We start from the raw sequence: 25,786 nt of genomic DNA on the forward strand, positions 1-25,786 counted from the left end.
AATTAATTTTAAATAAGTTTAATTTTTAATTTTGGTTTTGTTATTTAAAGTAATCAAACTTAAAAAAATTATGATATTCTGATTTATTATAAATAAGATTCTCAATGTTAACTCTTAATTGGAGTTAATTTTAACGCGTCTATTATCAATCATGTTCTTTCCATATAATTTATAACATAACTAGATTAATTTTAATAGCCATCTTAAATTTAAATTAATTTAGTTTAAAAAATATATCAATTCTTAACTCATTACTGGATTATATACTAACGTGTTATAATTATTGATTAATAAATTAGAAACGCACAGATTAAATATCTCTTTATTATATCAAATATCTCTCTTAAATATCTCTTGTTTTCATGAATTTATTGTTTTATTTCTTAATCTTATTGATCAATTCGTCGATTCATTTGTAATCAATAACTTACGCAACAATGTTATTTTGAATAACACATAAATAACATTATGTACATTAAAAGAAAATTTTAAAAATTAGTTGGACTTAGACCATCGTTAAGACAAAACAATCAACGTCATTGCAATAACGTAATTTCATAATGCGTTCTCGAAAATGCAAACGTTATCGGGAATACTGACAATTGTAAAGCCGAAGCAAATAGAATATGCAAGCGTTTCAAAAAAAAGTGCTGGACGATAAGAATTAATGTAAACACTCACTGAAACTGATAAGAATCAATTTCAGGATAACAGCATTACGTTGTGGGCACGTCATATGACGTATGAGTAAACGAGAGAGGGAACGGATACCCCAAACAGACAGACCGCTCGAGGCGATTAATTCCTTTCGTTTAATTATTTCGTCATTACGCAACAACCTGTTTTGACCGCATGGAAGGAATCAATCCGGATCGACTTCGGTCGACCAACAGGGAGCGACCAAAGAGGAGGCCGGGTCCGACTCGCACTAAATCATCTCGCTCAGTATTAACTCAGCTTGCGAACCGTCGACACATATTCGTCGATTCTTTATATCTTCGAGACCCCTCCCGAGGAAGACAGCATCAGACAAACGATGAACGCGTCCATACTCAGGTCCATCTTCCGCGAAGTACGTGAGCACGCACAATCCCTTTCCCTTTGTTAAATTGGTGTACAAAGCGACTCCGCGTGAGTTTTCTATTTTCCAAACGTTTGAACCCTGTTAAGAAAACTGATAAAAAAGCTACAGGAAATGTTTAATCGTTTCTAATCGCAATTGTGACTTTTGGGAATTATAATAGCGTGAATATACACGGAAAAAAAGTCAGTTGTAACAACTAGAAATTTTCAATTGGCTTAGTTCAGTTAAAGTAACATGAAACTTATTTGCATTAACTGAAATGTTGTTCACATTAACAAATGCTTTCGGTTGGAAAAACCGAAAATTTCTGCTTACTTTATTAATGCTTACTTACTACAACAGAAGATTCAATTATCATAGAAAAAGTAACTCGGCTATAGCAATCAGAATTTTCAATTAGTTCAGTTCGGTTACAGTAAAGCTTATTTGCATTAACTGAAATACTGTTTTCATCAACAAATACTTTCGATTAGAGGAACCGAAAGTTTCTGTTATTAATCTGTCATTTGAGATAACCGAAAACAATTGTCTTAGCAACAGAAATGTCCTACAAGAATATTTTTGTTGCTACAACCGAATTTTCGTCTGGTTCCCAGGGAACGGAAAATTTCACAACCATAATTCTGTTGCACCAAAGAAATATTTTTTTCCGTGTACAATTGATTACGATACAATTTTAATTATTTACTCACGATAAATTTTATCAAATTAACACAAAGAACCGACAAAGAACAATGGGTTAATATAAGAACTCTATCGTTTTTCAACGATGACATCCGCTTTCGTCAGATAACGATAAGGAATAACATTTTTTCTCAAAATATGACAATCAAAATGATAATTACACTAGAAACTATAGATAAGATTTTTGGTAGATCGTACCAGTTTCTATCATCTTTCACCGTTTTTTTTTTAAGCACAAGCTTTCATTTGAGAAATATTGTTTACTTATTTATACACACTACATTAGACTCTATTTATATAATTTATATACATAAAATTTTAAATTTATTTCTTTTTTCTTATAAAACATCTTCCAATAACAAATATTCTAAAGACGTCCTTTCTAAACAGATACAATGTGCTATCTGGATAAGCATAATAACGGCTAGAATATTTTTCAATTCATTAATATTAATTTTTTATTATTTAATTATAATTTAATTAATATTAATTAATTTATCAAACGTGACTCGCAAATTATGTTACTAAAGTGTCAGCAAATTTGTTTTTTGCGTAAACTTAGGGTAGAAGATAAGCAGATATATGCACATATCTGCTTATCTTTTTCCCCATAGCTTATCTATACCTGCAACTGAAAAATTATCAGATTGCACTTGAGTTATTAATATTTCTTTATTTTTTGTCGCTTATTATTTCAATAACTTATCAAATCATTATATGTTCGGTTACATAGCATCTTTCAATAACAAATTAAGGAAACGATTATAAGAAAAGATTAATCCGTTGAAGTTTCAAGTCATGTTTCGAGTCATTTCTCCCTTCCGTCAAAAAAAAATATATCTTATAAATAAATAAATTTTTTATTATATTTTTATTATATTGTATATTTGTACATATGTACGTTGTTATATAATATATGAAATCAGCCATGTTCATATTCTTGTTGAATAATGTTCAGTTTATATAATTGAACGCCACATTCTACTAAGGTCACATAATTCGTTATAATGATTGACAGATATAATTTCCTGCACGTATATCGTTCGTTTACAGTCTTTAGCGTTAAGAGGAAGAATGTAACGTAGTTAATAAATATATTTTGATATGCGATGCTTAAACATAGTCATAAGTGATTGTAAGATATTCTGCAGTTATATTCAATGCTAATTAGCTTTGATCTCAGCTTAACTTGCTTTTTATTTGTCTTTTTTGTTCTACAAATAAGAAAAATTGATACTAAAATTAATTTACTTATAGAAAACAATACAAAGAATACAACTGCATTTTACACAATCCTTTACAACTAGGTTTATGCTGTTATAAAACTGACTTTAGAACAAAGCATGTACACGTTTTGTAGATGCCGCAAAGACTGACGCGAACGCGAAAAGTGCATCTGTGCGCGTCAAGACTCACTCACAGTCCAAGTCCTTTGACGCAATTTACAGATGATGAACTTATGATGAAAGAAACCGGTAAGTCGAAACTAAATGATAAATAACCACGTCGGTCGTAAAAACATGTTTATCTTGCCATAAATCTTCATATTTCAATTCGTATATTCGTTTTATATTTTATTTTGTATGTTAACAGTGGCTAAATTGGCTAGGGAGGAGATCGCTCCACTTGTACGAAAAATGGAAAAGGAAGGAAAAGTCGACGACGGTGTTTTGAAAACGCTATTCGAGAATGGCGTAAGTTTTATGAGCTCTTTTCAAACAATCTTTAAAAAACCTATTTAAATTTTAGATTTCTATTAAATTTTATCAGCTTGTATTAGCATGTTACAAGTAAGATTAGTTGGGGAAAACATATTGTGCAAATACACTGGTCGACAAGTGCTCTATTAAAAAATATTAATATAACATCAACAATATTAACTTAATGTATGTCTTTTAACTATGTTTAATACTTGTATAGTTTATGAGGCATGTAAATATTCTTATTCTGCAGAGATCACGTTTATGAACGTTATACATGATCGTATATATATATATATATGCAATTTAAAAAATTCTAATTTAAACATTCGTTGATTGAATATATTCAGCAATCAAGTAAAGAATACGGTGAGATGTGGGGCTGTAAAGAGTTCAAATTATCGTTCAAGTGAACGTGTTAAAGTCATTGAAAGTGATCTGTACAGCCTTGTATGCATAGCCGGTCTCGTCGGTCTTGTGCACGAAAACCACTTGATTCGAGACTTACTCGATAACTAATAAATAAAATAAAGAAATTGCATATTCCAACTGTTAAAATTAAGAAAAAATCCATTTATATTTAAGGTAAATTTAATTTTCTGACGATATCAATTTTTCATTTATTTTTCGGAGAGAAGACTGTAGATTTATCGCATGTGTTATTCTTCGGTTCAATTAGCATAGAATTAAAGATATAGATAAGACTTGTTCCTTATTTATACTCGTAAAGCAAATTGACAGATTATCCGATAAAATTTCGGTTACTTCATACATGCACTTTTGACGGAAAGATATTATTAAAGGAAATCTCTATCAATTGTAGATTCCGATAAATAAAATTATTTACGTTGATTATAATAAAAAATAATGTTTATCTGCCTCAGTTGTTGCATAAATGCGATAATGTCGACAAGATTGCGGCAACATGTTTGGCCTATTAATCGCGTAAAAATGACGTAGCATTAAATTAGAAAGTCGGAAAAAGAGATAAAGTCTTTCATTACGGGCTATTCGAAGCAAGATGCTCTTTATCATCCATGCACGTATGTCGCGTGATATTTTTTATCATTCACACATGTTATATATTCGAGTTATTTCTAAAAAAAGGCAGCTTGTCTTTATAAAACTCTTAACAAAGAGATATATCTTATCAGTATCATGTTTTTATGCAGATTGTAGCGAGACCGATTTCTTTACATGATATATGATAAATTAAATTTATATGATAAATCTTTCAATTTTACACATATAAATTTTACACATATAAATCAAACATATCGATGCGACTCCCGCGAACAGTACTTGAACAAAGTCAACCTTGAACATTTTCTTGCTGTTATACATTCTTACTGGATGAAAAGACTTGGAAGAAAAGTTCAGTTCTATAGAATTTTATAAAATGTTTACCAGTAAGGTCACAATATTAGCTTTTTGCAACGCAGAACCGATCCTTTCAACCGTTATTCTGAAATACGAAAAAAACACGATACTCTCACAAGTGACCGACACGGTCGTTCACAAAACGATATAATGACAGAAGAAAACATATTGCGCCGCGCTAAAAGCAGCCGCAATACCTTGATAAATTCATAATGCTCCATTTAATCAGAAACGCGAATTAATTTAATGACGAAATATGTTGTTTTAATATTTTAAATTTGATAAATTACAGCTGATGGGCCTCGAAGTCCCGACAGAATTGGGCGGCGCGGGATGCAATTTTATGAGCACGATTTTAGCCGTTGAAGAAGTCGCGAAAGTCGATGGTGCCGTAGCCGCTCTCGTTGATATCCATAATACTTTAGTCAATTCCCTGATCATCAAAGTAGCATCCGAAGAACAAAAAAAGAAATATCTACCTAAATTGGCGCAAACCTATGTAAGTTGTTACACATTTCGTTACGGAGAGATACTGACGGATAGAGAAACTAATACAATGGCGACATATTTCAGGCTGGAAGCTTTTGTTTAACGGAACCTGGTTCCGGATCGGATGCGTTTTCTCTCAAGACTGTAGCGAAGAAGGATGGCAATGACTATGTCATAAACGGAACGAAAATGTGGATTTCGAACTCCGACATCGCAGGGGTTTTCTTAGTTTTCGCCAATGCAAATCCTTCCGCGGTAAGTGAATTCTGTATAAAGAAAAAAAAAATCTACGAAATCAGCACTCGTGACTGACTTTTTTAAAATTAAACAGGGATACCGCGGCATTACAACTTTCTTTGTGGAGCGCGAACTGGCCGGTGTGACAGTGGCTAAACCCGAAGACAAGCTAGGCATCAAGGCATCCGGAACTTGCATGATTAATTTTGACAACGTTAGGGTATGTATTAAAAATAACAAAAATTAATCTACGCGCGCGCAATCTTACAAAATGTAAATCGTGCATCTTTTATTACTCTTTTCTCTCTTCTAGGTGCCTGAAAGCAATATTTTGGGTGAGTTTGGGCAGGGATATAAATATGCGGCTGGATTTCTGAACGAAGGCAGAGTTGGAATAGGGGCTCAAATGATCGGTATCGCGCAGGGATGCTTGGACGCGACTATACCGTATACGCTAGAAAGAAAGCAATTTGGAAAGGACGTGTTCTCTTTCCAGGTATGCTTGTCATTGAAAGAAACCCTCCATATATCTAAGATCCTCTATATATTTATTTAAGAGATAATTTGTGTTGTTAGGCCATGCAACATCAAATAGCTCAAGCGGTAACCGAAGTAGAATGCGCCAGGTTGTTGGTTTATAACGCAGCTAGATTGGTGGACGCTAAAAAAGATGTTATGAAGGAAGCGGCTATGGCCAAGTTAGTTGCATCCGGTATGTGATTTGTTTCTTGGAATTTTTCGTTAATTCAGGACACTACAATGTAATAAAATACTACTATATGAATATTACTTACAGAAACTGCGTTACGTATCACCGCAAAGTGCATTGACTTTATGGGAGGCGTCGGATTTACGACAGACTTTCCTCAAGAGAAATATTTCAGGGATTCGAAAATCGGTACTATTTACGAGGGCACGAGCAACATGCAGCTGTCGACGATTGCAAAATGTATACGCAAGGAATATTCGTAAATTAGCGTAAATAATTTTTAAAATTAATGTTTAGTTTATAAAATTGCATCATAAGCAGGATAAAATCACTAGTTAAAGCATGTATATTGTTAAAAAAATATTTTTGTACTTTTATATTACGATTCAATTATTACGAAATATACTTATACATATAAGATAGCCAATTTTCTACATAAAAGTTCTTTGATTCGATAACATATACCAAAATTCAACAAAGTAAATTTACTATGGTAATATGAATAAGAGAGATGTATAAAGATATGCTACATATATTAAAATTTAACTGTTTGAAAATCTTTAATAAAAATTACTACCATCTTTGTAAATATACAATAAATACATATAATACATAGTACAAATATTCATGTCACTAACAAGTTGAAAAATTTCAATTTTTAATCCACTTTGTTATTTCGGATCATGAGGTAATTTAAAACCCACGAGGTCCGCAGTTTCCTTTATACTACGTTCACCTTTACCGGCATACTGTTTATGAATCTCCTTACATGTTTGTTGAGATCTCAAATAGCAAAGATACGTCTCTGCCAAGTTCTTTAATTCCTCTCGCGCTTTACATAAAACCTCGGACGTTTCTTTATGAGCATGCGCCTGCTTCATGATGTACTGCAACATCGCGTTCTCTTTCATATTTTTATTTTGCGAAACTCGGCGCAGCTCCTGCACGAGAGAACGAACAATTTTAATATTGTTATTCATCGTCACCGTATTCTAAAAGCAAAATGGAATCATTAGTCGCGTGACTCAGGGAAAGAAAAAATTGTATTCTATTGTCGTACAAATAGTTTTGTAAGAAACGGACAAGATAATTACAGTGCGTCAAGTGTTACTAGTACGCGCGGCTGTAACAAATTCGACGTCCTTCGTTGAATACCGCGGTTCCTCTTTGGAGCTCCAGAAATCTGCCGGAGCCTTAAGCAGATCTTGTTTGGTAAAAATATGTATGTTAAGGTCGCTAAAAACTTCCTCGTACACGAAGGAATTTTCCAATTGAATTTCTGTAACATAAGGTAGAATGCGTAGCATGTAGCCCGCCGAATTTAGCACGTCCCTATGTAAGCTATCGTTGACGGTCCTTGAAAGACTGTTGGTGAACAGGATGCAACCGCTCAGTTCGTCGCAACCCCAGTTCGCGTAGAGGAAATTGTTAGTCAACTGCCGCGAGCAGTGCGGCATGAACACGAGGGTCGTCTTATCTCGCTGGACGGCGCGCTTGCCCTCCTCGTTCGTCTCCGTGACCTCGAGACCCAGGGCACGCAGAGCACGCATTTCGTGGGGGCGAAACTCCGGGTCGTAGACGTGCACGCGTGCCGGCTCGTACCGCGCCTTCAGGCACAGCAGGAACGCCAATTGGCATCTCGCCGATCTGTACAACGAGAACCGTCCTAACCCGTAGCAGACTATCTCGGAAAGACCGTTGGAGCCCAAAACGGCTAGGGACTCGGTCAGCCGGCTGAAAACGAACCTGGTAAACCTGCTGTCCCCGACTTTGTCTACCGTCTTGTCTAACTCGCTGAAAATCGCCGTAAAAGAAACGTGATTGCGTGAATTAGGATCGACGTGAGTCGCGGCGACACGCGCTAGGTTGTTAGGTTAGGTTGGGATATGCTTGGGGACGGCGGGACGCGATCGCGGAGCACGGCTTACCGAAGAAAAGATCCGTCCTCGCGATCTTCCTCGGCGATGACGCGCGGCGCAGCTGCGTTTCCACTTGAACTGCTCTGTCCGTCACGACGTCTTCCACGACGAGTCACCAATACGAAACCGTCCGCGTCTGACATGACCGGAACGAACGGTCCGAACGTAGGCGCAGAGCGCGGATAGTAGCCAGTGCAGCTCAGTGCAACTCGTCGATACTCTATCGTCACTTTACCACTAGGCGACGCTACCAACTGTCCTTTAACTTTTCTTTTTTTACTTAGGGTCGATTGTTCCAATTATTTATTTAAGAAAAGAAATGAAGATAGACACATGCTTATCTATTATAGTAGGTAAAGTTTACCAAGAAGTTGGAACAACCGGCTCTTAGTAACGATAAAAATATCTTTTTTATAATTAGACAGTTAGATTCATAGAAACATCCAATTTAAATATAGTTAGTTCAATCTGCATAAACATGCGATAGTTGTAATTTGGCTGAATTTTTATTTTAAAAATACTACGTTCGAAGCAAATCATATATATAACTTGAATGACTTTTTCGAATATCTCGTGCTCCGCCAATCTCTCACAATGCTCCGAATTTCTTTTTCGCGATCTAAAATTCATTATTTTACGGCTCAAGACGATAATTATGTGCGGTACGATTATCGAGGTACAATCACACATACACGCTACTTTGCAGGCATCGATGTCGCGCCGCGCCGTTCTAAATGCAAATGAGATTTCAAACCTCTCGTTGCAAATTCAACGTGACGTTAAAAAAAAAAAAAACACATCGCGTTGACATTCTGGACGGATGAATGCTTTTCGGCAATCTTCGGCCCGAAAAGTGTGTCGAATAGCGCGCTCTCGGCTATCGCTCGCGGCCACTTAATGACGCTTAAGCGCGAAGACATCGGGGCTTTTTTTTTTCGCTCAGGGTCGCCATAGGCTGGTGTGTCTCGTGTAAAACGCACGCCGGGCTAACGGGACGGCGCGAGGTAGTGGAAATGAGTCACTCGTCGTTACTGCTCGCCGCCAACCGTCGTCTATAACTGAGCAAATAAGTCGCAGTCGTGCCGCCCGCCGAGGACGACGACTCGCCTCGCAACCGTGTGAACTCGATACAACTAACGTTGTACACGCAAAAGAAAAAAAAAGAGTATTTCCCGTTGTCTTTTTTCTCTCTTTTTTTTTCCGATACTTCCGTTCGAGTAATGCGCCTCTGGAGTTCCCACCCGACGCGGAACGCGAACGTTTCGACGCATTTTTGAGTCAAAGTGTTCTCCGCGCGTGCGAAGTCTATATTACTTTTGATGTTTTCGCCGTCGCAATTAAAATCGACAATCGTCGTCCGATGAATGAAAGCGTCGCCCGGAGCGAAGCGGATCGGGCGATCGACGACGCTCGCTCTCTCGCGCCAATGGGTCGCGTCGCACCTGCAGAAACGGCGAGTTGTTTACGAAAAACGGTAGATAAATATAATTAAGAGCTCCGAGGATTCTCGTGCCAACGGCGTGTTGTCGTGCCCGCGATATGACAAACCGACGTATTCGATCTTTACGCGAATAAATGACGAAAGTGCAAAATACCGCCGGTATCCGCGGCACAGATAACGTACGCGCGCCCACCGCCCACGGTTATTATATTACCAGCGAGTCGCCGTACGTGAGTATATTTTCTAGCGACGAAAATGTCGCTTAGCTGACCGCCAACGGGAAACGAGGCGCAGCAGGTGTGCGCGAGAGGTGTCACGCCTTTGACGCTCCGGCTTAATCGCCGATGTGATGTTTGGCCGCGATGTCCCTCACCTCGCGAACAAACAGATGGGCCTCGAGAGTAATCATCATATTGCAGCTAGTCACCTGGAACGCCGTCGGCGTCATTCTTCTTCACAGAGGCGTCAGTACCCTGCGTAGGAGAATCCTGGAGACCAGCGATGTTGCCGAGGTAAATCGAAAGATGCTCATCTTCTATATTGTGTATCTTGAAAAATATTTTTATATTTTTATTACTGGTCTGTTATATATTTGTAGGGTCGGGTAGTAGTAGCTTATAGTTGGAGAAACTTTCAAGTTATATACCTGTGATGTTGACTGAGTTGATAACTTTTTATTTTAACTTGACCCAATTATAATTTCAAATGAATTTATTTTCAAGTAGTTAGTTTAAACATCACGCAAACTTATTAACTCATGTTTTCCTAAATTAAAAATTTACTCACGAAACAAAAAACGCATTGCCATATAAACAGAAGTATTTCTTGACATTTTACATATGAAATATTAAATTTATATTTATATAATTTTCACATTACCGTAATTGTTTCGGAGTAATCGATTGAAAAAGAAAAACTACCACATTGTTATTTACAATATAAATAATGGTTTTTACACAAAGGTAACTTTTAGTTTTAATTTAAGTAAATTTAATGTTACTTTTAACTTTAGTTAGTTAAAAAAAAAATCAATTGATTATTTTTTATTGTTGCTACTTTTTATCGTTATATAAAGTTATTTTTATCATCTACACTCATTATATTAATATTGCGTGCATAGATTCTATATGTACATACGTATATAAACTGTAGTTTGTGTTGTGTAATCGCAATTATTTCTACTTATATAAAATTATCCACCACGCATACGTACACAGAAAAAAATGTAATATAATCAATAACATATGTAATTGCGGGTTGCCAACTACATAAAATACTCAATACAATAATATTTGCTATTAATGCAAGTACAATGTTGATACTGCAATAGCATATATTATTGTATTGAGTATATCTGTAATTGGCAGCCCGCAATAACATATCTTATTGAATATATTGCTTTTTTTCTTCAGTGTATAACATACTTTTTATTTTTCCGCAGGTAAATCCGCCGACCGGTTTGGATTCTGTCGTGTCGTCTACGAGAAGCGACGAAAATGAATACCTGTCCACTCAGCAAGGGTCAATTGATCGGAACGTGGAGATAATAATTCGAATAGATCCGGACGAGTCGCCTCTGCGTAACGGTAACAAAAATAACTCTGGATCAAGCGCGATTAGGAGCGAGCGACTCAAGGATACGTTCGAGATTGTTTCGGCGGAGCAACGACCTACGCTTTTCCTCGCGGATGCTCTCGGAGTGCCGACGACCGCCCGAGGAACGCCAAGCTCGCGCTTGAAGAACCATTTAACGGAAATAGATCGGCGTGTCGATGATCGTCCCGAGGATAAAGATGTAACGAGTAAGATCTCGAGAATCGCCCGGGACAGGGAGCATGTCCTCGATAACGGGGGAATCATCCAGGAAGATGATACCTCCTCGATCTTGGATCGTTCTACAGAGGAGGGGGAGGATTTTGATTTCGCTGAAAACGTGACGCGAGCCACGGTACGCGAGACGTCGCCCGTCCTCGGCGAGGAGGTCGACCGCCACCGCCCAGTCGCCGCCCGGACGGGCAAAGGCGTGAGACTCTCCCGCGTGAACCACGACGGTGCGACGATGGCCGTCGGCCTGGTGGTGATCGGCGCGATTATGCTGCTGATCGGGCCGGTCGTGATCATCCTGCGGATTCTGGACGAGAGGAGACGGGCGAGGAAGTCGATCGCGTCACCGGCTAGAATGCGAGAGGATCTGCCGCCGACGTACGAGCAGGCCGTTCTCATGGACGAGGCGCCGAGGTACTCGACGCTCGACCTCAACTACGATCGCACGCCGCCACCCTCGCCGACTCTCTCGTCCACCGTCCGCCTTTTCGAACGTCGCGACGTAGTCGTGGACTAGACGGAATCGCAAGTTGTTTGTACTATGTTGCTTTTTTTATATGTATAATAAAAAAGACTAATTATTGAAATTTTTTGTTTAATTAATTACCTGAACCAGAGGAAACGAGGAAGAGAGGGAGAAATAATTTTTTTCAAAAAATTCTAATATTGATTTAATCGTGTATAAATTAAACTATATGTTTCAACAATTAGAAATTTGATTTTGAGCAAGCATATGTCGGTTGGATCAATCGCCAGTTAAATTAATCGGAATGCCTTGATCGAAGAGTTGCTCGTGATCGTTCTTTAAGCGAACACGCACGTGCCCAATGTGCGATACGCGAGGGTCGTTTGAAATTGGATTAACAAAGACGCGCCGCGCCGCCTCGCGTCGAATCGGTTGATCGCAGTCCGCACTGTCCGCAGTCATCGCATCGCGCAGTCGATTCATCTATCCAACATGGTGCTGGAAAGTACGATGATATGGTGAGTCTTGCGTTTTACGAAAATTCGCGATTTTCAGCATCGTCCTTCGTGATGTCTCTAGCGAATTCTCAAAGTTCGTTTGCCCCGCGGTCGACAAATTACACGCGACGATTTAACTTTACACGCAATCGCAATTTTGAGGTTAGCGTAGTGACAATGACGTTGACACAATCACGGACAGAGTCCCTCTTCAAACAAATGCTCCCGTCTATAATTGTCGCACACCGCTCGAGTTAAAGCTTCGCGAATTATTTGCAGCGTCGATAATAGCGATTACATGAGAAATGGGGATTTCGTACCTACCCGGCTACAAGCGCAGCAAGATGCTGTCAACCTGGTGTGCCACTCGAAGACTCGCTCGAATCCCGAGAACAACGTTGGCCTCATAACTCTCGCCAAGTACGTTGAGTAACGTTTTGGATATACGATTCAATTATCACGAGGGTGAAAATTTGTAGGTGAGATAAACGTAAACGCGAATCTCTTTGTTTTTCTAGCGTCGAGGTCCTGGCCACGCTTACGAGTGACGTCGGCAGAATACTCTCCAAGCTCCATCAGGTTCAACCAAATGGAAAGTTAGCTCTTGTCACAGGCATCAGAATCGCTCACGTAAGTACATGTTAGGTGATCTAGTTTTTATAGTCAAGTCTATTGTAGAGTATATACTAAAGATAACGACACTTACAGTTGGCATTGAAACATCGGCAAGGCAAGAATCACAAAATGCGTATTGTTGCATTTATTGGAAGTCCAATAGACATCGATGAGAAGGAATTGGTCAAACTGGCAAAACGCTTGAAAAAGGAGAAAGTAAACGTTGATGTTATAAGTTTCGGCGAGGAGAGCATCAACAATGAAGTTCTGACTGCCTTCGTTAATGCGTTGAACGGCAAAGACGGCACTGGGAGTCATCTCGTCACCGTTCCACCAGGTCCGCATTTGTCAGACGCCTTGATCTCCTCTCCTATAATTCAGGGTGAAGACGGTATGGGGGCAGCTGGCATGAGCGGAGCCGCGTTCGAGTTCGGCGTCGATCCAAACGAAGATCCCGAGCTCGCGTTGGTCAGTACTCGAAATGTTCTATCGAGAGTGCCTCCCTTCCCTTTAAGATTTAATGATGATTTTGCTGTTGTATAATTATTTTTTGTTAGGCTTTGCGCGTCTCTATGGAGGAACAACGACAACGTCAGGAAGACGAGGCCCGTCGCGCGCAGGCCAACGAAACTGCCACGAATAAGCAACCGGAGACTATAAAGGAAGCTCCCAACGAGGAAGCTATGCTGAAACGTGCCCTCGCTATGTCCCTTGAAGGAGCCGAAGACTCGACTGCCGCTAGTGATAACATTGCTCCTTGCAGGGGCAATGTACCAGATTTTACCAATATGACGGAAGAAGAACAAATTGCTTTCGCTATGCAGATGTCCATGCAAGATCAGCGTAAGTTGATCATACCTTAATCATACATAACTTAATAATATAATAATGTCATTTAATAATCTTCATTTTGGAGAACCGAGCTTATTTTTTCTTTCAATTAATTTTTTATTATTAATCCAAGTTCAAAAATCAAATTCAGATGTCTACCAAGGCAGCTACTCCATGAATTATCTAGTATCTTATATAATATGCATAATATTTTTCTGGATAAGTGCAAGAGTGTTGCATAAATGCAAATTCATAATTATCGCCTAATGACTCATTATCTATATTACCGCTTTGTAGAAGAATTGGAATCACAGAAGGAAGAAGCGATGGACGTAGAGGAGGATTACGCGGCCGTCATGTCTGATCCTGCTTTTTTGCAATCGGTCTTAGAGAACTTGCCAGGCGTGGATCCGCATTCTGAAGCCGTACGCCAGGCTGTCGGATCGTTACAACAAAATAAAGACAAGGAGAAAGAGAAAGATAAAGATAAAGAAAAAAAATAAAGGGTTTCTTTAGTGCATTCGTATTTACATTTGTGGCAAAAGTCGACATTTTCCATTATCATGTATGATATTGTAGCTATTCTTGCTTATGAAATATACTATATCAATTTACCGCGAAGCTGCCATAGTTTTAGCAATGTCGCGCATTGAATCTTCTCGATTGGCATTTTTAGCAGCTTCGATTTGGTAGATCACTGGAGTGATCGCTAATTAATAACTACGATATGGCACATTGTATTATTTGAATACACGTTTGTAAGAATTTCACTCTTTTGGGCGAATTTATTTTTCTTTGAACCCCCGCAAGACCGGGGTAACTTCAACCAAACTCTGATTAATTTGATTATTGATTGATTCAACCTGCAGAATTATTTGAGGAAAAGTTTCTAGCTATTTCTGGTAAAAACTTTTCTGAAAATTTGTCATTTTTTAGAATTGTATAATTTAAAAACTTGAGAAAATTTTTCAATTTTTTATACGAATTGGAATACTTAGAAATGTTGAAAAGAGTCTTTATTTTTTGTAGAATGTTTTACATGTGTAATTTTGAAATAAATTACAAGATTTCTAAGATTTTTAATTTTACAATTTTTGAAAAAACTGAAAAAAAGAAACTTAATAAAATGTGTTTTTTTTTTACAAAGTATAGAAATCTTATTATATTTCAGAGTTCACGTACATGAAAAATTCTAAGAAAAGATGTGTAGTATTTAGTATTTCTAAAGTGTTTCAATTCGTATAAAAATTCTGAGAAAAATTTTCACCAGAGTTATGTATAATTTGTCATCTTTTTTTCAAGGAGTTAAAGGGATGTTAAAACTCTTGTTTTACCGATTATTTTGATTATTTTAAATTCACTAATCTTTTAATTGTATTTACAGAATTAAAAATCCTTTTCCACAATTAAAGTATAGACGGTAACATAATACGCACGTAAGAATTTTATATAAAAAACGAAAAAAAAATTTAATTTGTAAATTATATTAAAATTTTTTTCGTTTTTTATATAAAATTCTTACGTGCGTATTATGTTACCATCTGTACTTTAATTGTGGAAAAGGATTTTTAATTCTATAAATACAATTAAAAGATTAGTGAATTGAAAATAAGCAAAATAATCGATAAAACAGGACAGCTTTAGCATTTTAATAAGTTCTATCAATCTTACTGAAATAATACAAGGCGTTATTTGATAAATTAATTTGGTTTTAATTTGTCGCTCCACGAGATTGAGAGATTGTCTCTAAATTTTCATTCACGATGCATAAGGGACATACGTACATATGTATGTCGCATCGGTGTGCAACACCTGTTGCTTCTTGTTCATTCCCTTTGAGCTGATTTCCAACGCTACGTGATCAGACTTTCAACTCAAATATTTCGTAATGTTCCAACGTATGAAAGCAACGTGGAGGTGCAAACGTACGAGTCGCGTTTACGTAATCGTAAAAATTCTCCGTTTTTTCTCGTTCCAGAGAAGAGAGGATATTTTGCCGTTCGCAAATCGCGGTCCATGGAAATCCGCCGAGTATACGCCGCGCTCTCTCGCCGCGAACAAATTCGAATGACAAAATGGCTCCGCGGAGGAAGAGCGTTCAAACGTCACGCGGATCATTGAACGACGTTTTCAAGGAGAACAATTATTTGTGCTGCCTGAATGATTATCAGACGAGGGTCCGCAGGCGGGAAAGCCTTAGATACGCCAGAAGTCATGCGGTGAGTTCGAGTCGACTGATCGCCGATGATCTCGCGTTCTCGCGAACGGAACGGCGCGTCCGTTGAACTGCCGTTTAAACATCATTTTGCGTTACGTCTAGTGTACATTTTTCCAATCTGAGACTCGCGGGCTCGACAAGTAACTTGGACAACAATTTGGATTTCGTGATAACGCGCCATTCGTCGAAAAAACGTGGGTGACGACGGTCACATGACGCAGATGAATAGGTTATGATTGATGGATTTACGAGACACCCCTGTATTCCACATTTGAAAAAAATTAACCTATAATTATAATATATATACTATACAATTAGTATCGTTTGCATAAAAGCACGTAAGGTTTTCCTTTAGACAAAAAAGAAATTGTAGTGCCTGTTATCTATTCTATAAAATATTTTGGGAAAAATAATTTTTTAATCGGATGCAAAGTAACAAAGATTGGGAGAGAAAGAGAGAGAGAGAGAAAGAGAAAGAGAGCATTTGTAAAAGAAGCTTAATTGTTGTCTGTAATTGGTGATGTGTTTCAAATTTTATATTAATATTCCATTAAATCCGTTTTTAGATGAACTTGCACGGTTCATCTTTTTTCTTTTTTTTTTCCAACATGAAAAGAAGAGAAGGAAAGATGAATCGGGCAAGTTCAGCTAAAAGGGACAAATCTGAAGAAACCAGTCTATATTTTTATATACATATATTATATAATTTAAAGCGATTACGAGATTTTCAATATGTACATAGGAATGTTGCAAATAATTATAAAATAGATACACTTTTCCAATGACTGTTAAATATCAGAATTTTACTCAAAACTAAATCATTCTGATTTTAGGCCCAAGCTCCGCGATATCCAATAAGTGCATATAATCGCATTATGTAAATATACTATAAATGGGAAATATAATTTGTCCGTGACGAGAAGACAAAACCGGGCGCATGAAACGGGATGCTGCGAAACGAGATGAGGGGCACGATCAGCGCAACGTTTGATACGTACATCATTTGCAACGCTTCTGCGAGCAGCGGCTTTCCATTTCGTCGTAGATAATTACGCGATAATTACTTTAACGCGACAAAACTTAAAAGAGTCAGCGGATGCTCCCGTGGCGTGGGCGCGATTCTCTCCTTCGCTATTCTCTCTCTCTTTCTCTCTTGCCCCCGCTCTCTCATTCAATCTATTGTCGGTAGCGCCGGTGGTCCTTCTCCCTCCTCCCTTCCCCCCCGCCGTCTGGCCTACCCCCGTCACCCCGCGGATTTGCCGCGTGTGGTGCGTTGGTGCGTAGCGCTGGTGTGCGTTCTGTTGATGCTTACAGAGTGCCGAATGGTCGAGCGTCATTCAGTATTAGTCGGCCGCTCCCGGGGAGACGGTGCCTTTCGCCTTCTTTTTCTCCCTCTTGCCTCTCTTTTTTTTTTTATTTCCCCAGTTTCGCGACACGCCAGCTAGCCAGCCATCCAGCACCGTTTCTCGCGATTATTTTCGTTCGACTAATTATGCGCGCACACGCGCTCTCCTGTCTCCCTCCGAGTCTCGCGTTTAGAGCGATCTAGTCTAGTGCCGCGACCGGTTCCGTCGAATCTCAGCGCCCGACGATCGTCTCCCGGCTAGACCCCCCCTCTCCCCCCCCCCCCCCGCCCGACGTGTCCTCTTGCGGAAAACACCCTTATTGTTCGGAAAATCAGCAAACAATCCGTGAAACCACGAAGAAGGATCGTAGACAAGAGGAAAAGAAACGCCGCTTCTCTTTTTCTTTCGCTCGACGCTGGTGGTGAATCACGTACGACGTACGATTGGGCGGAGACTACACACACCACCGGAAACGGGAAAGAGAGTAAATTTGGTGGTGAAGAAGCGGGCAACGCGAGACGAGCGAGTTCTAAAGGCGGGGAACTGTGCGCTCCTCTCTCTCTTTCTCTCTCACTCTCTCGGTTGTCGCGCGGAGACGCAGCGTGGTGCCGTCACGGCTTATTTTGTGGCTAACGGAAAAACGTGGGACGACCGGATCTAAACGTGACACCGCGCCGTGCACGTACGCCGTCCGTGGCGCGGCGCTTGTCACGTTCGCTTTTTCGAAAGAGAAAAAAAAGATCGAGCAGTCCCCTCCCCCCCCCCCTCACCCCTCTTCAGGCAAGCGACCGTGGACGACAACGCGACCCACAATATTTTTCGTCGCTTCACTCGAAACTTAGAGGTCAGAGTTTACCAAGAGTCGTTCTCGCGTCGTCGAGCCGTGGCGCAGAAGTGGACGGTGAGTCTCGGAGGAAAGAGAACAGCAGTCGCCCGCGAGTCTACCTTGACTCGGATCTTTCCAAGGAAAAAGCGGAAGTTAACCTTCTGTCTCCTTTTGTGCCTCCTCGAGATCTCTGGTCAAGGTGAATAAACCGGGGGGCCGCTCGCAGGACCGCTCGAACAAAACTACCGCTGTTCGCTGGCCTGGCGGGTAATCGTACCGTGAAATTGTATCTCTCGGAGGGGCGGAAACATGTAATCCCGCGGATCGATCGATGATCGTCGATCTGCGACGACGACGACGACGATGATGCACCTTCAGTCTCCCTCACGAGTGGTGGTCGGGATTGGAATAGTCTTGCGATTCGATTTGGCCAGCGAGTCGGACGACGAATAACAACGCAACGTTGTCGAGAGGAAAAAGAAAAGAAAAGAAAGAGTGAAAAAAAAAGATGAACTCCTGTTTCCCGCATTTGGCGATACTGAACTCGCGGACTGCGAACAAAACGAGAGACCGGCTCGGCGATGAGTGTAACGTCGTAAACGCCGAGGACACCCGGATGCGATCGAGGACTCCGACGTTACCGGAAAAGAATGACATTTTCCAAGACTTGGATCTGTATTACGTTCGACAGATTGCACGAAACTCGAAGGTAGGAGACGCGACTGCGTACGGTAATTCGTACTGAAGCGTACATTGCGTTTCTGAAGATATGAAACGCTTTTATTTTGTACGTTAAATTAATCACTTAACGGGCGATCATTAAGGATGACTTCGATCGAGCTACGATTAACATAAGCATCGATCAAGTTGTCAAGTGGTACTGCAAAATGTACCTTGTTCTAGCAGAGTAGAATCGTTTGTTGTTTTGTTGCTCGACATTTGGAAAGAAAAATTAGATTTAAAAAAAAACAAAAAATGATAGAAAGCTCCTATCATTTTCTATTAACATTTAAATTTTGCAATTTGATCTAATTTTGACAAAGTTGTCATCTCAATTGAATCCACATGTGAGTTACTAGTTATTTATTTTTCTTATTTTCTAGGGATATTTACTTAAATATTACTACTTAATTAAATTAAATACCATTTGAACGAGTGTATGTTTTTCGATACAATATGTCAAGTTATCTAATTCAATTAAAAAATGACGATACATATAATTTGTAAGTAAATTATATATAAAACTATATGTAAAATGATAGATTTCTATACACTATATGTAAGAAACATATTGTATGATATCCAATAAAAACACAATTTAAAACTTAAAAGTATCATGATATATGAAATATACATACATGACAGAAAAAAAATAAGACAATATCAGTTTCACAGTTAGATAGACTTTATTATTAGATAAACCATAAATACAAAAATAATATAAACGTATTACTAAACATTGACTAAATTGTACGCCAAATAATATAAAAGGCATAAAAGAGATAACAAACAAATTTGACATTTATGAACCAAAGACACAGGAAATCAGGATTATCTAAATCTCTTTCTCAACTAATTCCGTCGCATCTTTTTTAAGCGGGATAGGAAGAACGAATTATATATATATAGCAATTCTGCCGGTTGAATTGATCGCTGATTAAGTTGATCGGTGCTTAGCCGAAGTCACCCTTGAAAGTTTAATTCACATCAAACTTGTACGAAGGGGAGTTGAGTTATTGTAGGTGAGTGGCTGCCAACGTTTCCTCGCGTTCGTTGTTCGTATTTTTAGACGTCGCATGTGGATATCGCTCGGTCAGACGTACGAATGGCACGGTGTTGGACAGATTTGAAATCTCAATCGAGATTCGGCGTGTCTCGGGTATACGATTTGCCGCAAGTACGGCGAATTGACGCGAAGGCTCGATGAGAGCTCTCTCCACGACGATGTCAAATTAGATAGTTATTGCTTCCTATTGCTAATATGTTCCCTATCGTTTCATCGCTACGGCGACCTAATACCCATTAATTTTATGATTTTTCGTCGGATACAAAGTTATCGCGTCGTCGTCGAGATTCACGGCGTGAAAGGAAGATGAACGAACGCGCGTCGCGTGCGGTGACCATTACGGGCACACGGAGTATTGAATTTCTGGCGACTATTTTCGGCAGACAAGTTGGGAAAGTGCTGGCGACGCGGGAGAAAGCGATATTAAGGGGGAAACACGTAGGGACACGTGAGGGACAACGACGAAGCAGCGACGGAACGAGGAACATGTGCGTTTTGCGCTGACACGAAGCTTTTGTTAAAGACGCCGACGAGACGAGCGCGTAAGGTGTATCGCGCGCGCCCACGGGGGAAAAATCTTGAGAAAAAATCAAGAACGAGAAGAGAAAGAGAGATAATATACGCACGGATGAGCCGCGCGCGAATTGTGTTACAACGTATTTACGTGAACCCGTTTGTCGCACGGCGCGCTTCAACGAGTTTCATCAAGACTCGTTACAGCACGGGCGACGGAGGTCAGGGATTAAATGTGGCTGCGGTTGCCCTTGCGCCGTTGCGAAATTCCGAGACGGACGGCGGAATATGCGATACGTGGATGTATTCTCGATAGATCGCGCGCTTCGGGTCGTGCCGTGCCTAAGGATGTGTCACGGTAACGTTAATGGAATACGAAATCGCTCGATGCGCGCAATGAATCATATATCTCTTTCTCTCTCTCTCGCTCTCGCCATTATTGATTTTACTGATGCGTGCGTTATTTTCGGATCATACGCCTCATTCGGGCATCGCGGAAAATTAGCGGACGCGTCCTAACGAACGAGAGAGACATTTAGAGGACGAGGAAAACTTAACATTTAATACGCTTTACGTAATGCACGCACATATATCGAATATGTCTCTTATATAAGAGAGATGTATATTCGTGTTGATGAAATTAATTCCCCGTTGGACGCGCGATTCTTTCGAGGGCGTATTATAGGGAGGGGGGAGCAAATGCGATCTCGTGCAAGCCGACTGTAAAACGCTAGCCACGGATCGATACCCCCGATGGCCCCGATGCGATGGTTAGCGTGGTTTCCCCGAGGGTAGGAAGGAGAAGAGCGCAGCGCAAGCGAGGCAATTTGTCGAGGTGAACGTCGTGCATGCACCCCCTTCGTGCATTCGCCCATTCGCCCACTTCCCCGAAGAGCCCGTTATTTCAGTCCATTTCTGCGTTCTGCTGCCAGCGTCGTGAGAGACCCGCCGCCGATTTATTTGCGCTCTCGCCAAGTTTGTTTCTTGCCTTGAAAGTGGAATTTCCATTCACCTGGCCGACCGGCTGAACGTGATCGCGACGAAGCTGCGCTTTTTCCCGCATGTCAAAATCTCAAAAACGGAGCGAGAGGGCCACGTTCTCTCAGGTTTCTCTCTCTCTCTACATATATATTTATACGAACCGTAAGTTTGAAAACTTCACTCGAGACTCTGGTATGAGAGACTCGGAATCGTCGAGTTTTCAAATTGTACGCTTGACGAGTCAGAGTTTACGGATGTGCCAGGAGACTCCAGTAAAACGATTCGTCCGCAAAATGTGTGTAAGACGTTTCGTTAATGTAACCCGACGCCGTAAACGCGTGATGGGGCCACGTGGTGGCCAGCTAGTCGTTTTATCGCTGACACTTTGATTTTTCTCCGATCGCGACTTATCGGTCGTTCCTTCCTTTTTCTCTTTTATTTACGCCTGTGGATTCAGCACCCGTGCCCCGGACACCGGTGCTAGATTACGCTTCCTACAACAACCATATCGCGATCGCATGCGAGTAGCTCTGGTTGTCTGAAATTCGATTATTGTCTCGGAATTTTCGACAATACGCGGATGTCTATTGTTAAAACGCCATGAATTATGCATGTTGCAGGAGCATGACCTCGAGCAGAAGATCGAGGTGGAAATCAAGATGAGGGAAGGTTCGGCGAGACTTCTGGCGGCTGCGAAGCATCGCGCCCAAACTTTGGAAGCCGCCAAGGCGTTGCTCACGTCTAACGAGAGGATGTCGGTCTACATGGCGGAATTGCAAACCCGTCGCCGCGAATCTACCAAACAATTGTACGTTTGTGTACTTGTTTCGTTCTACGTTGTAGAAATAACAAAAGAGACCTTAAATTCCAAAATATCGCCCGTTTAACACGACTATTTAGCAATAATTGTGACGACGGTGTGTTTCCAGCAGTTCTGGAAGTACGGGCAAGTTGTCGATCTCAGATCTTAGGATACCATTAATGTGGCGAGATTCCGATCATTTCAAGAATCGCGGTGATCATCGTCGATTCGCCGTATTCTGCTTGGCACGATTGGGCACAGAAATTCACGACACCTCTTTGCTGTGCCCTATCGACAGAGCTCATACGGATCTTAGCTTTCCCGATGTTTTAATATTGTAAGTTTCAATAATTAAAATTGCTTTTGTGTTAAAATTTAAGGCAAGAACAAGTCGAAATGCTTATAATTGTGATACTCAAAGCTTTTGATAATTGTAAATCTTTCTTTTTTACTTTTAGTAATAATGTGCCAGCCGATTTTGAATTAGTCTTAGAAATCTATAGTTATGTTTTGCAAGAGGACTTGAGTATCGCCAGTACGCCGAGAAGAATTAAAAAGACGATTCACTCGTCGATCTCGAAAACTGTCGGCAAGAAGCTCGCTGCTTCGCTTCGTGATGAATTCGGTTCCGCCAAATCGTGAGTCTTTCTTCTTTCATAAATATGTGAATTAATCTTGAGTTTCTATCCACAACAGTTTTCACTACACTTCATACTTTCTTTTCAGTGGACCACACTTTGATTTGGTAGCCCGCGCAAAACTGACCTTAGACGATACGGACGATAACACTCACACGCACGACCTCGTTATTAATAGCGTTGGTAAGTTATGCGAGGAATTCGGCGTATCTCTTAAAATACTTATGTTACGATTCTTTCTCCAGAGAACAAGTACCACTCCCTACCGCTTTTCGGTCACTTTTGCTGTCGACTGGCGGTACAGCCAGAATGCATGAATAAGGAAATGTGCATTGGCAATGTGAAAGTAGACGGTCAAGAACATTGGGTACGTTTACAAGGATCTTTTATAAAAATCTGGGAATCGAAAAAGCATGCGGAAGAAGGTCAAAATCCGGAACGCACGATACCTATTAATAAAGTTAGTTGGCATTTTTGTGTATATATATAATATATCTTTGTATAATATATTTTTTATATACAATGCTTTATTTTATTTAAATAATTTTTCCACATATTTTTGTAGAGGACAATCATTTACCCGTCCAAATCTTCCGGCAAAGAACTTCTGATAAATAATTCTGGTAATAGTACGGAAAAGTTATTATCGATTAAATTTGAGTCAAAGGAGGAAGCTCAGAAATGGTCCAAGATTTTATTGATACACATAAATGATCATTCGAAATGGAAGCATGCCGCGGAAGTTATTCAAAGGGTGTCTAGCATTGAAAGCACGAGAAATTCTTTCATTAGTAATAAAAGACAGGGCTCCTTATATGACGAGACACCTTTGATAGGTAAGTGCACAAGTATAGGTTTAAATTGTAAAATTTGATGCATTAGAATCTACCAGAGGGAATAAACCGTTCATTTTTTTTTTTTGCAGAATCGATCCCTGATTACTCATCCGCAAGACCTACCGTACAAACGATCTTTGATCTCACACCTAGTACTAGTCTAAGCAGTTGTAGTTCCACGAACAGCCTAACGAGCCTACGTTCACGTTCCCTGAGTATCAGTGGGGTATTCAAACAAGGTGCCATTTCTTTAAAGCCCCACTTAACTTCCACTAATAAAAAGACATAACGATTTTATAACTCTTCAAAGAATCAACAAGTGCCGAGTTAGGACAGATACTAAAATTTTTCAATTTTGACTTGAGACTCATGTTTAAACGTAAACATTTTACGCAGCCTTTAATTGGCGATTGAAATGGAAAGATTGAATATACTTATCAGATTAAGAGTGGGTCAACATTGTTCACCGTAGAAGGATCTTGGTGCAGGGAAAATTTTAATTTGGCTGATAGTGTAACACGTAATAATTCGATATGTGTATGGACAGTTTAGTGGATAGATTTATACAGTACAAAAAATATTGATTAAACGACTTCTCATTTTTTCTTTTCTACTTTTATAATGCGAAATCTTATATAACGCTAAAAGTACAAGAGAATAGCCTTATTATGTAATACATTTAACGAATCGCTAGGAAATATTTAGAAACATTGCAATATTTAGTATGGCTGTAACAAGATACACATATATATATTTATATATATGGTATATATTTAATGTAATAATATATGACTATATAAATATAGTTACCTAAACATAATTTACTCTTTCAAGTATCCCGCAATTTCTGTATGGATTTAGATTTTATTAGACTAAATTATTTTTTTTTGCGTTATGTCAATATGATAAAATTAAGGATATTCTACATAAAAACACTGTTTATGAACTGTATCAATAATTGTGATCATATATATTTTTATAAGTAAAAATATTAGTTTACATACAGTATTGCTTTTCTCAATATATACCGAGATAACTTTGTACTAAATATGAAAAAATGAAATATTCATTCATATAGGTACATCATATGCGACGAGTACATCACATGGCAAACGCAAAAGTATACTATACAGATAATGGTACTCTGCAAATCAGTGTACCATTTATTTCAATTTGACCTTGGCAGCAAAATAAATCCTGCAACCATGCAAATAATGGTAAACGCTTGAGCACCAACACGAGCACGCATCATGTACTGTTGCATGCCTCTCTTTCCTTGGTAAAAGCTAATAAGTCCAACAGTCAGAGCTGCTGTAGTCGCCAATGCTCCTGGAAATACAAATAAGACAACTCACTTTCACTTGTTTCGAATCCTCAGAATTAGATCAAGAGTTAGACCAAAAATAGAGTTAATTTTTTGATAAAAATAGGTTAGTATGTACTTTGACAAACTTTTATTAAATAAATGTGTGCATGCCAAAAAGCTGTTCAAAATCTAGAAATATTTTTAACAGACGAGAATGATAAAAACGGCTCTTTTTATACAAATGTATGAATCCAGTTTTTCTTATTCTTTATTTTTATCCTAAATTGTGTCGCCGCAACTTTTTGTCACAGATTATAAGATTTAATTCGACAAATTTTATTTCAGTTCGCGAAATCGAATTTAGGTTAGTTTACCTAGGGGTACGAGTGGATTTTCTTGTGTTTTACGTTTCGCCTTTTGCCATATCGTTTCGTTAACGTAACCTTTGTCCAGATCTTCCCGTACCCTCACCCAGTCCAATTCGTCGTTCGGATTTAAGCCTACCATCTCCGTCGTTTCACGAGAAAATAATACAACAGGTCTCACGTCACTGCCTGTACTCACATCGCCGACTGTCGACGATCGACACTGAGCTCATGTCAACAACCACGTGCGAAGATTCCGCGCGTAGCGGACAGTTGATAATATTACGTTAAAC

The 25,786-nt window shown here is 39.4% G+C and overlaps 6 protein-coding genes across 13 annotated transcripts; 4 read left to right on the forward strand and 2 right to left on the reverse strand.

Moving 5' to 3' along the window:
- Positions 1-507: 507 nt before the first annotated feature.
- LOC105836416 (short/branched chain specific acyl-CoA dehydrogenase, mitochondrial) lies at positions 508-6,872 on the forward strand. The gene is made up of 9 exons (XM_012680434.3): positions 508-1,072; positions 3,129-3,243; positions 3,362-3,462; positions 5,141-5,347; positions 5,422-5,592; positions 5,669-5,794; positions 5,888-6,070; positions 6,151-6,286; positions 6,371-6,872. The coding sequence occupies exons 1-9, from the start codon at positions 1,037-1,039 to the stop codon at positions 6,544-6,546; spliced, it is 1,251 nt and encodes a 416-aa protein (XP_012535888.1). The 5' UTR covers positions 508-1,036; the 3' UTR covers positions 6,547-6,872.
- LOC105836418 (protein FMC1 homolog) lies at positions 6,825-8,457 on the reverse strand. Of its 3 annotated transcripts, none has more exons than XM_028195251.1 (3): positions 8,212-8,350; positions 7,378-7,562; positions 6,825-7,275 (listed from the first exon to the last, which is right to left on the reverse strand). In XM_028195251.1, the coding sequence occupies exon 3, from the start codon at positions 7,261-7,263 to the stop codon at positions 6,955-6,957; it is 309 nt and encodes a 102-aa protein (XP_028051052.1). In that variant the 5' UTR covers positions 7,264-7,275; positions 7,378-7,562; positions 8,212-8,350; the 3' UTR covers positions 6,825-6,954. The 3 variants fall into 3 exon arrangements, with proteins under 3 accessions (XP_028051052.1, XP_036146211.1, XP_012535890.1); XM_036290318.1 differs by having other exon boundaries at positions 7,202-7,275; positions 7,378-8,017; positions 8,212-8,457; XM_012680436.3 differs by having other exon boundaries at positions 7,202-7,275; positions 7,378-8,077; positions 8,212-8,454.
- An 81-nt stretch (positions 8,458-8,538) lies between these two features.
- LOC105836417 lies at positions 8,539-12,054 on the forward strand. The gene is made up of 2 exons (XM_012680435.3): positions 8,539-10,155; positions 11,085-12,054. Exons 1-2 carry the CDS (start codon positions 10,006-10,008, stop codon positions 11,982-11,984), a joined length of 1,050 nt encoding a protein of 349 aa, XP_012535889.1. The 5' UTR covers positions 8,539-10,005; the 3' UTR covers positions 11,985-12,054.
- Positions 12,055-12,292: 238 nt separating this feature from the next.
- LOC105836425 (26S proteasome non-ATPase regulatory subunit 4) lies at positions 12,293-14,646 on the forward strand. The gene is made up of 6 exons (XM_012680453.3): positions 12,293-12,451; positions 12,710-12,850; positions 12,949-13,060; positions 13,139-13,513; positions 13,603-13,888; positions 14,174-14,646. Exons 1-6 carry the CDS (start codon positions 12,426-12,428, stop codon positions 14,377-14,379), a joined length of 1,146 nt encoding a protein of 381 aa, XP_012535907.1. The 5' UTR covers positions 12,293-12,425; the 3' UTR covers positions 14,380-14,646.
- An 866-nt stretch (positions 14,647-15,512) lies between these two features.
- LOC105836424 (rhotekin) lies at positions 15,513-24,823 on the forward strand. Of its 6 annotated transcripts, none has more exons than XM_012680450.3 (8): positions 15,513-16,095; positions 22,167-22,354; positions 22,476-22,685; positions 22,807-22,986; positions 23,075-23,169; positions 23,232-23,446; positions 23,552-23,822; positions 23,912-24,823. In XM_012680450.3, the coding sequence occupies exons 1-8, from the start codon at positions 15,952-15,954 to the stop codon at positions 24,109-24,111; spliced, it is 1,503 nt and encodes a 500-aa protein (XP_012535904.1). In that variant the 5' UTR covers positions 15,513-15,951; the 3' UTR covers positions 24,112-24,823. The 6 variants fall into 6 exon arrangements, with proteins under 6 accessions (XP_012535904.1, XP_012535902.1, XP_012535903.1 ...); XM_012680448.3 differs by lacking the exon at positions 15,513-16,095 and adding an exon at positions 17,386-18,975; XM_012680449.3 differs by lacking the exon at positions 15,513-16,095 and adding an exon at positions 17,391-18,975 and having other exon boundaries at positions 22,479-22,685.
- Positions 24,767-25,777, reverse strand: LOC105836427 (HIG1 domain family member 2A, mitochondrial). Its single transcript, XM_012680454.3, has 2 exons — positions 25,503-25,777; positions 24,767-25,151 (listed from the first exon to the last, which is right to left on the reverse strand). The coding sequence occupies exons 1-2, from the start codon at positions 25,633-25,635 to the stop codon at positions 24,991-24,993; spliced, it is 294 nt and encodes a 97-aa protein (XP_012535908.1). The 5' UTR covers positions 25,636-25,777; the 3' UTR covers positions 24,767-24,990.
- Positions 25,778-25,786: the final 9 nt, after the last annotated feature.

This window comes from Monomorium pharaonis, chromosome 7 (genome assembly GCF_013373865.1).
Source record: "Monomorium pharaonis isolate MP-MQ-018 chromosome 7, ASM1337386v2, whole genome shotgun sequence".
In the NCBI taxonomy this organism is placed as follows: Eukaryota; Metazoa; Arthropoda; class Insecta; order Hymenoptera; family Formicidae; genus Monomorium; species Monomorium pharaonis.

What these genes read in the sequence shown, in the direction of transcription:
- LOC105836424 (XM_012680448.3), top strand. Translation starts at nt 18,775, where the DNA reads ATGAACTCCTGTTTCCCGCATTTGGCGATACTGAACTCGCGGACTGCG. An exon ending in CGCGAATCTACCAAACAATT is followed by an intron (nt 22,355 to 22,475) that starts GTACGTTTGTGT and finishes GTGTGTTTCCAG; the next exon opens with CAGTTCTGGAAGTACGGGCA. An exon ending in GAATTCGGTTCCGCCAAATC is followed by an intron (nt 22,987 to 23,074) that starts GTGAGTCTTTCT and finishes CTTTCTTTTCAG; the next exon opens with TGGACCACACTTTGATTTGG.
- LOC105836427 (XM_012680454.3), bottom strand. Translation starts at nt 25,635, where the DNA reads ATGGTAGGCTTAAATCCGAACGACGAATTGGACTGGGTGAGGGTACGG. An exon ending in AAATCCACTCGTACCCCTAG is followed by an intron (nt 25,152 to 25,502) that starts GTAAACTAACCT and finishes TTGTATTTCCAG; the next exon opens with GAGCATTGGCGACTACAGCA.
- LOC105836418 (XM_012680436.3), bottom strand. Translation starts at nt 8,345, where the DNA reads ATGTCAGACGCGGACGGTTTCGTATTGGTGACTCGTCGTGGAAGACGT. An exon ending in GAGGACGGATCTTTTCTTCG is followed by an intron (nt 8,078 to 8,211) that starts GTAAGCCGTGCT and finishes GGCGATTTTCAG; the next exon opens with CGAGTTAGACAAGACGGTAG.
- LOC105836425 (XM_012680453.3), top strand. Translation starts at nt 12,426, where the DNA reads ATGGTGCTGGAAAGTACGATGATATG. An exon ending in CTGGAAAGTACGATGATATG is followed by an intron (nt 12,452 to 12,709) that starts GTGAGTCTTGCG and finishes AATTATTTGCAG; the next exon opens with CGTCGATAATAGCGATTACA. An exon ending in GATGTCCATGCAAGATCAGC is followed by an intron (nt 13,889 to 14,173) that starts GTAAGTTGATCA and finishes ACCGCTTTGTAG; the next exon opens with AAGAATTGGAATCACAGAAG.
- LOC105836416 (XM_012680434.3), top strand. Translation starts at nt 1,037, where the DNA reads ATGAACGCGTCCATACTCAGGTCCATCTTCCGCGAA. An exon ending in CTAAATTGGCGCAAACCTAT is followed by an intron (nt 5,348 to 5,421) that starts GTAAGTTGTTAC and finishes GACATATTTCAG; the next exon opens with GCTGGAAGCTTTTGTTTAAC. An exon ending in AGGACGTGTTCTCTTTCCAG is followed by an intron (nt 6,071 to 6,150) that starts GTATGCTTGTCA and finishes TTGTGTTGTTAG; the next exon opens with GCCATGCAACATCAAATAGC.
- LOC105836417 (XM_012680435.3), top strand. Translation starts at nt 10,006, where the DNA reads ATGTCCCTCACCTCGCGAACAAACAGATGGGCCTCGAGAGTAATCATC. An exon ending in AGACCAGCGATGTTGCCGAG is followed by an intron (nt 10,156 to 11,084) that starts GTAAATCGAAAG and finishes ATTTTTCCGCAG; the next exon opens with GTAAATCCGCCGACCGGTTT.